At 37.4% G+C, this 12,203-nt stretch overlaps 1 protein-coding gene across 3 annotated transcripts in view; it reads right to left on the minus strand.

Moving 5' to 3' along the window:
- The window catches only part of LOC139984245 (uncharacterized), a 31,416-nt gene that overhangs the window by 17,026 nt on the left and 2,187 nt on the right, over positions 1 to 12,203 (minus strand). The window contains exons 2-3 of one of the 3 annotated variants that reach the window (XM_071998066.1): positions 7,823 to 7,933; positions 2,190 to 2,303 (exon numbers count right to left, since the gene is read on the minus strand). The exons of 1 other annotated variant lie outside the window; for it this stretch is intronic. In XM_071998066.1, the coding sequence (XP_071854167.1) occupies positions 2,190 to 2,303; positions 7,823 to 7,933 (225 nt within the window). The remainder of the gene's footprint in view (positions 1 to 2,189; positions 2,304 to 7,822; positions 7,934 to 12,203) is intronic. One more of the 3 variants, XM_071998067.1, reaches the window with a different exon arrangement.

Genomic DNA, 12,203 nt, shown 5'->3' on the forward strand with positions numbered 1-12,203 from the left:
AATGTTAGCCAATTATACATTCATGTACACTGTCAAATTAGTCATCTAAAATGTTAGATAAGTTATGTATAGCTTAATGTTAGTCAAGTATACATTATATAGTCAAGTATACATTACAATCATGTACACTGTTATGTTAGTCATCTAAACTGTTAGACTAGTTAAATGTAACCTTCAATGTTAGTCAAGTATACATTATATAGTCAAGTATACATTACAATCATGTACACTGTAATGTTAGTTATCTAAACTGTTAGACTAGTTATATGAAAGCTTTAATGTTAGTCAAGTATACATTATATAGTCAAGTATACAATACAAAGCAGTTTATTTTATTATAAAGTGAATAATATGCCATCACTATAATTCAATATATATATATATATATATATATATATATATATATATATATATATTTATATATATATATATATATATATATATATATATATATATATATATATATATAAATACATATATATATATATATAAATACATATATAAATACATGTATAAATACATATAAAATGTAGGCAGTTGGTTAAAACATTGATTATACTTTCTAATTTCTAACTTTCTACATTGATTATATATCTAATAATTTTGATATTAAATCATGACTTCAGCAAATAATTTAATTTCTTTCTTAAAATTTGGTTAACAGCTGGATGTGGGTAAAAAAAACCACCACATTCAGTCATATCTTCACCATCTGGCATTGACTTAAACAGGTGAAGCCCAAAAAATGATAAAGAAATGTTTGGTAACGTCTACTGTAGGGCTCATACTGATTGACAGCAGGCACTGTGCAACTGATGCCCGGTGCAACTGATGCCCCGACCACTTGGGGTAATGCCCTTGAATGTCATCCTCTGCTGATGGTAATAATCGAAGTGCCCCTTAGTAATCAAGTTACCATAGGTGACCTCATAATTCTCTCAAACAGGCCTGAAAACTCCGGCGACATTTGCGCGAAAAAACAGTTAAATATACGGTATATATACAACGTATGCAGCTGCGGATCATATTAAAATCCACTCGTACAGTTTCTTGAACATTTCATTTCATTAATTGTTCCTTTTTTCTGTCAATCCTGTGCATGCTTCTCATGTTGGCAAAAAATTGCTCATTTAAAATTTCCTTGGTGTGCTTTTGAATGCCAAAACAAATTGCCGCTTTGGCACCATATCACTTCAACATTTCTATAACTTGCCTTGAAAGTTGCAATTTCCCCCACTGGATGACAACCATTCCCCCACATTCCCCCAAAGACACCCTTCACACAAAGACCCTCATACAAGACAAATATATGTGGCAGGGCTTTGCAGACTAATCTGGTAAAAAGACATCATTTTACTACCTCTGTGCATGTTTTTGTCCATTCTGTTACTGTTACTTGTCATTTAACCTTTGAAGAAGATCCTGCTAGGATCGAAACGTCAGGCCAACTAATTTTTACACATTCTCCTACACAGGCTCTCTAGTGGATAAGCAGTTTGCTAACAGTTTTATTTTATTTTGATTTTACTACCTCGAAGACATAGGATAGGAGCCCAATTTGATTTAGGGGGGCTGTAATGACTTGTCAGAAAAATTTAACCAAACTTGTTTGCGCGTTCCACATGCGTTCATCATGTTAATCTACATATCATATAGGCATGCATCGGTTATTACATCGCATGCCCTTGTTTACCGTACGGTCCGTGGAATTTGCGCAGTACACCGCGGGATGCTTATTAATGTAAACAATGAAATGTCTTATGTAGATGGAGAAAAAGCATGGAGGGCCAATTATGTAAAACTCTCTTTTACATTAGTAATGGTGAATTTGTCGTGCAAGCTTAGAGCTTTATTTTAATTACCAAGGAGATTTTTTTTTAAACTATTGATTTCCTTTAGCTACATCATTGCAATTTACTTTTCTTTCAGTAGGTGCCCGAAAAATTCTCAGCATATTGCCCAAATTTTCACAAAAATATTTGGTTGGGGGGGGGCTGCAGCCCCCCTGCCTCCTACGCCTATGTAGGCAGGTCGATTACATAATCTCAAGAAACTTTTCCATGATAGTGCGCTATAGTTGGGGTCTCTATACAGCAGACCTTTAAAGCTATTTGGGCTAGTCACATAGTTGGGAGGTGAGCACTAAATAAACATTTTACACTATACTGCATTTTCAATTCTTTTAGTACCATCACATGTCGGACCGCTGAATCCATCGGGACAGATGCAGATAAACGCCACGCTCAGGAAGACCTCACAAGACGCTCCATTTTGGCAAGGGTTACTGAAGCAGGGTGACAGGACTTGAAAGCAAAGAATATATATTAAACAGTTATTGAACACAAAAATATTATTCCTTTCTTCATCTATAGTTAGCTGTACACGCTGAGTGGTTGACCGAATGATTTGATCAATTATGCCTTCTTTGGCGATGCTCCGGGAACATGTTACACATTCTACTGTCAAGTTTGTACAACATTGGCGTGCACTTGGTGTTATGTTGCTAGGTCACATGTTACACATTCTACTGTCAAGTTTGTACAGTAATAGCATACACTTGGTGTTATGTAGTTAGGTCACATGTTACACATTCTACTGTCAAGTTTGTACAACATTGGGGTGCACTTGGTGTTATGTAGCTAGGTCACATGTTACACATTCTACTGTCAAGTTTGTACAGTATTAGCATACACTTGGTGTTATGTAGTTAGGTCACATGTTACACATTCTACTGTCAAGTTTGTACAGTAATAGCATACACTTGGTGTTATGTAGCTAGGTCACATGTTACACATTCTACTGTAAAGTTTGTACAACATTGGCGTGCACTTGGTGTTATGTAGCTAGGTCACATGTTACACATTCTACTGTCAAGTTTGTACAGTAATAGCATACACTTGGTGTTATGTAGCTAGGTCACATGTTACACATTCTACTGTAAAGTTGGTACAACATCGGCGTGCACTTGGTGTTATGTAGCTAGGTTACATGTTTCACATTCTACTGTCAAGTTTGTACAACATTGGCGTGCACTTGGTGTTATGTAGCTAGGTCACATGTTACACATTCTACTGTCAAGTTTGTACAGTAATAGCATACACTTGGTGTTATGTAGCTAGGTCACATGTTACACATTCTACTGTAAAGTTGGTACAACATTGGCGTGCACTTGGTGTTATGTAGCTAGGTTACATGTTTCACATTCTACTGTCAAGTTTGTACAACATTGGCGTGCACTTGGTGTTACGTAGGTAGGTTACATGTTACACATTCTGCTGTCAAGTTTGTACAATATTGGCGTGCACTTGGTGTTACGTAGCTAGGTCACATGTTGCACATTCTACTGTCAAGTTTGTGCAACATTGGCGTGCACTTGATGTTACGTAGCTAGGTCACATGTTACACATTCTACTGTCAAGTTTGTACAACATTGGCATGCACTTGGTGTTTATGTAGTCAGGTGTGGGAGGGAGGACTGATTCAGAGACAACACTTGTTTTGTTTTGGTGAATTGTTCAACGGTCACAACCCTACTTACACCTCCATGGGATGTTGTTTTCAAATTAGATGAAAATGCAGGGCTCATATAGACACTTTGGGGTTTATAATGGCAAATAACAGCCAAACAGGATCAAATTGGATTCATACAATACAAAATTCATGAATATTCATTCTTCAGAAAGTTTAGATGACAATTAGTAATTTGCATTGGTGCACTGCAATCAGAGCATGACAGAGGTGCTGATGGTGGGAGAAGGGGAGGGGAGAGAGAGAAGGAAGGTGCAACTGGTACTCTTCATATGTTAGTTACCATATTTAGTTTGATGGGAGTGACATCCAATATAGTAAATCAAAATGGTATCGCAGTGATGATACCATAATGAAGAGTCAACACCGTATTGCAGTTATGATGCCATAGTGAAGTTTCAACAGTGTTGCAGTGATGATACCATAATGAAGTGTCAACACTTTGTTGCAGTGATGATACCATACTACCAACACTATACTGCAGTGGATTGATACGAATTGTGAAGTGTTAACACCGTATTGCAGTTATGATACCATGGTGAAATGTCAATACCATATTGAAGTGATGATACCATAATAAAGTGTCAACACCGTTCTGAAGTGATGATACCATTATGGAGTGTCAACACCGTATTGAAGTGATGATACCATAGTGCAGTGATGATGCCATATTGAAGTGATAGCACCATACTGAAGTCATGACACCATATGACAGTGACTGCATCAATCCAAGTAATGACACTGTATTGAAATGGCAACACCATACAGGTTACATGGTACCCCAAAATATGGCAGCCTGGCAACCTCTCGGCAAATTCATGTAAACATGATGAGAGCCACATCAAAGCTGTGGACCCAAAAGCAAACCTATTTCGACTTATGGAATATACAAAGAACAGATTGAGGGAAGGGGCCCAGCCCTTCTAAATTCAAAAAAAAAAAAGGTTGATTCAAACCTAGAGAATACGTACAGTATCGTGTGAAGACTAAGCATGCTTCATGAACAGAATTAATGATGGTAGTTATAAAGTGGTTAATTAAGTTTTAGTATATACTAAGTTCCCATGCAGGGTCCCCTCTTCCAAGAATTCATATATCCACTGGTGATGAGTCTCTGAAGTCAAACTTGATGATAACTGTCAGTATTTTGACTACATTGTCTTTTAGGGGCAGGGACAGAGTATCGGGTGGGGGGAGGGGGGAGGGTAGATTTGGATATTTGCAGACTGTTCTTGCTTGTAATAGTTGGTTCACTATAGAGAGGTGTATAATCACTTGGAAACTGTACTGGGTAGAAGAGAATTTGTTTCACTAAAAGGGTCACAAGTTGCATAGAAATGAGTTTCATGTCAGAGCAAATCTTTTTTTTTCCAAATTTTTTTTTTTTTTGGAGACAAGCGCTACATATCTTTCTAGTTCACCTTTTGCTGTCCTAAATTACAGCATGTATGTCTACTGTTTACACACCTAAACTACAGTACAATATTCAAGCCAAATAAAATAACTTTACAAGTTTACCTGGAAATCTATCTGTTACTGCATGTATTAGCAACTTTGCCATTCTAGTATCAGTTGTTAAGCAAACTATTTTGTTCAAAAGATATCAAAGCAATGTACAGCTCTGCAATATTTAAACAAAGAGTTTTGCCCTCCCTTAGAGTTACAACAATAGCTCTGCACCCACACATGACTCTCATTGGCAATAAGCTGATGAAATCACCCTATTCCAGTCATTGTTCTTAATACAACAATAGCTTTCCACCCACACAAGAATCTATATCACTGGTAGTACCAGTGAAAATAATTGACCCTACCAGTCATTATTCTACAATGTATTTATAAACCTAATGCATGAAAGGATCAATCACACAACACAGCTACTGTGACTTGATTTTTAAGTCTTCTTGGGACAACCAAGAAAATATCCAAATGTCGTTCAAGGGACTTTTTGATCCTGCAGCTAATTGATAGCCGAGAAGAGAGTCATTGATCCCTTTAACCATGCATTAATCCCTTCCACAATGCACTAATCCCTTCCACTAGGTATGAACCCCTTCCACTATACACTTACCCCTTTGACTATGCACTAACCCCTTCCACTATGTACAGGCGCATAACCACACCCATGCCACCCCCCCCCCCCCTCCAAAAACAAAATGCCCATTCTTTTTTTTCCTCAAAATTTCTAGTTTGATACAAAAATGTTAAATTGCATACAAACAGAAAAATGGTATCCAAATGTAGGGGAAAAAAGGCACATTTTAATTGGGGGGGGGGGGTGATGGCAAAATACTATAACATATATATGGTGGAGGGGTCTAAGGGGAGGGTTTCCTCTCCCCTTTGGTAATTTATATACAAGTATAGTGACTTGCAAATGGTGCTACAGTATCTGTTTCTAATACATACGATTAGCCTAGTTCTATATATTTTGGATAAGTAGCAGATCTGATTGGGAGGGGGGGGGAACTGTGGAGGGACAAGGGGAAATCTGTGGAGTAATTGCCCCCAATAGCACCCTATTGGTCTTGTCCTTGTTGCTGAACATTATCTTTCGTCTTTAATACTCCATCACAATAAATTACAATATTAAAACAAACTGCCTCCCTTGGTTTTAGCTAGCACCCCTGCTCCTGACAAGCCATTCACTGAACATCCAGCCCATTGAAAAAAAGAAGAGTGGAAAAAAAATGGGCGATAAAAAAAAATTTATACAACTAAAATGAAACAAAGGAAAGTGGACTTGAAAATTATAAGCAAGTATGGAAAAGAGCAAAATAATCCAAATCTTTGTTAAAGCACTTCGCTGCTGCTTGCAACGAATGAAACTGGGGTTTGATCCCTTTAACAGTGGTTTCTGACGTGCTGGTGGCCCTAGCCAAACAAAAATATTGAAAAGATAAAGGGTTTGTGCTGGTTTGTTTAACTAGAATGACCTGGAGCAAACTTGACCTGGCATGAATAATGAGGGTGCAAATTCATCTGAAAAAAGAAGATGCCACTTTTTAAGCACTTTATAAAGCTACTTTCAATGAAAATATTGTCAAAGGAAAACCGACTCCCCCTGGTGGGGAATTCAACGTCCCAAGACGCCAAACGGCCAGTGCCCATTCTTACTCTTGGAGAAGGCCCTACCTTCTACCTACTGTATGAAAATCTACCCATCTCCTATAGGAACAGACAATCAGGTGTGACATGTATGTCCTCTTAACAGAAGTACCATCATATGTATTTCCTGTCTGCAAGAATACTGAGCTACAAAAATTCCAAATTTATAAGTGTTGGGAAGGCAAAACTTTGCAAACATGAAATAAAGTTAAATTGTTTTAAAAGAAAAGAGCAAGCTTTCATAACAAAATCCCACAATTTAACCATCAAGAGAAGAGTATAAACAGTGCTGTACATTTGATTGCATTGAAAGTTCCGATTTGGCTGAATTTGTTTAATAACTATCAATCTGCTTTCTATGTGGAATTATATCAAACTGATGTTAATAGGAAACTGTTAGGGTTGGATTATAAGATAACAAAACAGCAAATAGTATATCAAAGTGTATATATATATAGTCAGTATTGCGAAGTTCGGAATACTTGGAAGTTCGGACACCCCTAAGAAATACACAATTTCACCATGACAACCTACAAGCAAGAGCCAATTTCACAAAAAACTACGAAGCTACAGTTATTTTTCTCCAAAATGACCAGTGTGCAAGTATGTACTTACATATTTGTTAATAAAAGGAAGTTATAGTTGTGGGGTGTTTTAAGGCTTAGGTGTCCGAACTTCGCAGTGCCCATGCTACATCAACACCAATGGAATAAAACACACTCTGAGGGTGTACAAATGATGGTGCAAAGTGCAAAAACAATGGTAGTGATGCAAACCTGTATTAAATACAGTAAGAAGCTTGCTTGTATTCAAAAAGGTTACAGTAGCTACTGTTATGAGATGGGTGGGGAAGTGTAGTCAGGGAATGGTGAGGTGCAGCCAGCATGGTTGGGGATGGCAGAAATGGGTAACCCTGGCTCAGACAGGAGGTAATTGGCTCTAACATGATGGATCTCATGTATATGCCAACAATGTAACCAGCCCAAACTCTGTAGTGTTAATGAACGCATGGGGTTGCCTGATATCTACAGCTACTCCATAAGTATAACGAGTCGTTTGAATTAGTTAATCTCCGTGTAAAATCACCACCAATGTTTCTGGTTCCATTTTACATCTAACATTAATGGTGAGGGATGAATGTGTCGGTTACAGCACTTTCAAAGATATATACTGTACATGTACATACTGGTTTGGCATTCACTTCCAGTAAAGCCGTCTAAACAGAAGCAAGCGTGGCCTAACCCAAAAAAATCTTGACAAAAGCCATCGTTTTCACATGGGTTAGAGTCACAAGCATCTACAGGAAATTGAAAAAATAGAATTGAAATATAAAACAAAATGTAAAACATTGTATTGAAATTTGGATCATACAATCAAAATCAAAATTGTACTGAAACAAAAAGGTACGTGTCCTGAAGTTAACCTCAATACTGACACAGATGTTTATTCTGGGTCAATAGCTTGAAAAATTAGATATTACATCTATGGAATGATGTTGTCTCTTGTATAGCTTACAGACTGCTCCACTATAGGCCCAACTCCTCCACTACAAGTCCAAATGCTCCACTGCAGGTCCAACTCCTCCACTACAGGTACAACCTCTCCACTACGGGTCCAACCGCTCCACTGCGGGTCCACTAAAGCAGTCCACTAAAGCACTGTTCCACTAAAGCAGCCTAAAGGTCAAACTGCTTCGTCAAAAAGTCAAACTGTTCCACTAAACGGCAAACTGTTCCACTTAAGCCTGGTCAATCTTCTACCCATAAGGTCAAAATGCTACACTAAAGGTTAAAGTGCTACACAGTCTAAAGGTAATGTAAGGCTTATTTTAGGTTGTTCGTGAACGGTAAGCCGGGCCTTACACTGATAACGTCGAACCGAGCGTGAAACGTGAAATATACAGGAAAAGCGGGTACTGGATAATATATGTCTTCTTTTATTGATTCTGAATAAAACTGTAACTTTAGATAATTAAAATGTACAGAGCCCGAATTCTACAGACGTAAATATAAATTACAGAGCCTACTGTTCTACGTCTGTAGACTTCGGGATACTTCAACTCCTTGATATGTCTTTATGAAACACTTAAACCCCTGATTCCAAAATAACAAATTAAGACGCGTTGCACAGGGCACACGCTCTGCCCTTGAACCCGATTGGTCTAAACTTATTTACTCACCCCTCACCAAACTCTTGATTGGTTGAGTACCAACCTGATATGCAGATGAGCATATGCAAATGGGCACTCAACCAATTTGAACCAGTTTGGCTGTCTTCCAACCCCGAATCATTTAAAACAAAAGATACGCTTCTAATAGCGCGTGATTTATATCCCGCCACACCACAGCGCAAACCACCAATGCGTGAGCCATGGGTGACGTCATAATAACAATAACTAGAATACGCTTCACAATAACAGTAACTAGAATACGCTTCACAGTAAGTGCTACACTAAAAAATCAATGTGCTACACAACAGGTCAAACTAGTACACTTAAGGTCAAAGAATAGGCTCTGCAAACTGTTAGACAGAAATATCCTCTGGAAGTAAAGTGTAAATTTACACATTTTCTGAAGAAATATCTACCAAAATTTTAGCAAATTAAATTCAGAAAAGGTTGCATGTATAGGTATCTTGATAATATTCAGTCTTAATTTATAATTACTTGCCCAACTTTCAAATGCATCAAAAAGCTGTGTACAGGGTTGGGTTGGGAAACCTTGCTAAATTTCCTGCAAAAATGTTTGATGCTACTACTACCTCTGATATCTGGCCTGTTTGCAAAGCAGAAAACCCAACAAATGTCACTCCGCCTCGTCCATATTTTAGAACGTTGTAGCTATTCGCACGATGGGTGCCCCCTAGGGACCTGCATGGATATTTATGTAAGCCTACCTTAGGCCCATACAGAATTAGCCTAGGCTAGTCAATTATTAATCATCCTACTACTACTGTAGTCCTACAAGTACTACTGTAGCCTAGGTAGATCGGGGGCCTAGATACAATTGGTAATGGTATATATATTATAATGCATAGAGGTACCGCAAGTTTGTCATAAAAATGTATTTTCTGTCGACGATTCGTCTCTTAGAATTAACAGAATTTCAAATGACACAAACATTGGAATATACAAGAAACGAATCAAATATCAAACCCTTGGCTATGACGTAAATTTCTGATCAAAACAGCAGGTTAAACTGCATCCAACATTCCAACTCCTACTGTACGTTCGCCAACCTTTGGTTGCTACTGTAGGTATAAGTGGAAATTGCATGAGTTTTTGTATTTCTAAGATCGGTGTTCGTGTCCGTTTTCAATACACATCGTTGGTCACCCGATTCACAGTATCATACAATAATATTTTATTATAATAATGTAATATAAAACACCCAGAATAATATTTTTGTTTATAGTATTACACGGTATAATGATATATTATGCACCAATTACATTGTTATTGTTTTAATATTACAGTACAATAAATTTGTACACCAGCATGTGAATCGGCTGCATCGGTTTTGCTACCTAAATGTGAACGTTGTGAAGTGTGGCAAACGCCTTCGTATCCACTGTCCTCCACCCCAAGACTTACACTCCCCCCCCCCCCCCACCTCCCCCGCATTGATTGCAAAGCGCATGATTTATACGGAAACCTTGCAAGGTGTTTTTAATTCCATGGTTATCTTGACCATTATCACTGGACGTTTATGAGATGCTTGGCAAATAAATGTTTTATTGTATAGTGACAGGGTTCTAATTAATTGCCCTGAACCAACAGCCTATGCGCTTAATATTTAAGTTATATTCAATGATATAGGCTACATTATGTGAACTTCTGTAACTTAAAAGGAAAATTAAACATTCCACACTGCTAGTTGAAAACTCCATCTACTGTTAATATCTTGACCATTATAACTCGAGAACTGGTTGATTTAATATAATATATTTGACTGGCTAAACCATCCCTTTTCCTACACTTCAACAGGTACAGTACACCTTCAATAATTTTCTTGATTTATTCTTGAAACCTGTTTCATTTGGAATGTTTGCTTTACTTTTTGTATAGGTCTACAGACTGTCATCAAAATGTATCTTTTTTGTCTGTCTTTATTTCCCTCTGTGGATAGTGATTGAAAAATTATACAGAATAGGACAAAATCTAAATGCTATATGAGGATGTGGTTGTCGCCTAAAGAATCAACAAAGAAAACAGAATCACCCATGTAATAGCCCCAAATATGCTAGATATTCAAATATGGTCACCTTTGGTCAAAATTCTTAAACTGTTTTGATTACAACCTCCGAGGAAATTTCCTCACTTGGACATTCAGTCATCCTGTGTGTTATACTTAAAAATGTCTGAGAACAATTTTGAGAGTATCTCAAGGAAAGTATCTCAAGGAGAGTATCTCAAGGAGAGTACTTTTTTGAAAACTTGTAGCAATTATAGCGTGCTATATAATTTGGAGCTTAAGATGGCATACTCCTCTATAGAGTCTATATCCATCCGCTCGATTGTTTCCCTTCAGTAAAAGTGCCAAAAAGCAGCGGGAGAACATCTTTTTTTGACCTGTTATCAATCATGATCTAGTTTTTTTGTGGCTTGCATGTTGAAGAGCATGAATGGAAGTACATGCATGTGGTGAGAAAATTGGGTGAATTGAGGCAATTTTAGACCCCTTTAGGCCTCCCAGGAGCAGCGTATAGGAAATTTGTTTACCACTGAGAGAAGAGGTTTGTTTACAAGTGACGAAAAATTCCGGCTCGGATAGCCAATCGTCTACATGGTCATGGTACGGAAAATTGATAGTTCCATGAAAGGCTAACTTGTCAGCTATCCGGCGATGGGTAGCGTTTAGCTAGTGAAAACTTCTATCTATAGACTTCGAGACTACATAACTTTTGTGATTTAGTGTGTAAGTCAATGGGGCTTTTAATAGCCGGATGTTACCCTATATATACTGACTACCTATAAGGAACCGAAATTCGCGAAGCCTGCTTTACAGTCACAGTTTATGTTTACATGAAACCATACAGTTGTGATGAGTTGTGAACACAACAATTATTGTTACAACACTTCTGTGATTATAGTACGAAAAAGGATTATTAGTACGTTAGATTATTCTAAAACTTTGTAAACAGAATAACAACGCTAGGAACACCCGATACATGTCAGTTCAAGAAAATACTGTATATATATATATATATATTTTTTACAAATGAGGCCAATTTTCTCTCATAGAAAGGTATTAGATGGCCAATATAGGTGATATGCTTTAGCATATACGTCACATGACAAGTACAGAAGTGTTTCCGATGAACTTTGTGGGTTGGATGATATAATTACCGATAACTGTCTTTTGAATTGAATGAAAATTCCTTTGTTAAATACTGCAATCACAAAGTCACCTTATTAAGCGTGACCCGCCGTCTTCACCCACACAAATATGCATGGTAGCTACAGATGTCTACTGACTGTAATTCACTCTAACAATAGAAAATTAATCACCCTCTTTCGATACAGTAATGGCTATCAATTTATTTCAAATATAAGCCTATAGACATGC

This window comes from Apostichopus japonicus, chromosome 17 (genome assembly GCF_037975245.1).
Source record: "Apostichopus japonicus isolate 1M-3 chromosome 17, ASM3797524v1, whole genome shotgun sequence".
Lineage (NCBI taxonomy): Eukaryota > Metazoa > Echinodermata > Holothuroidea > Aspidochirotida > Stichopodidae > Apostichopus > Apostichopus japonicus.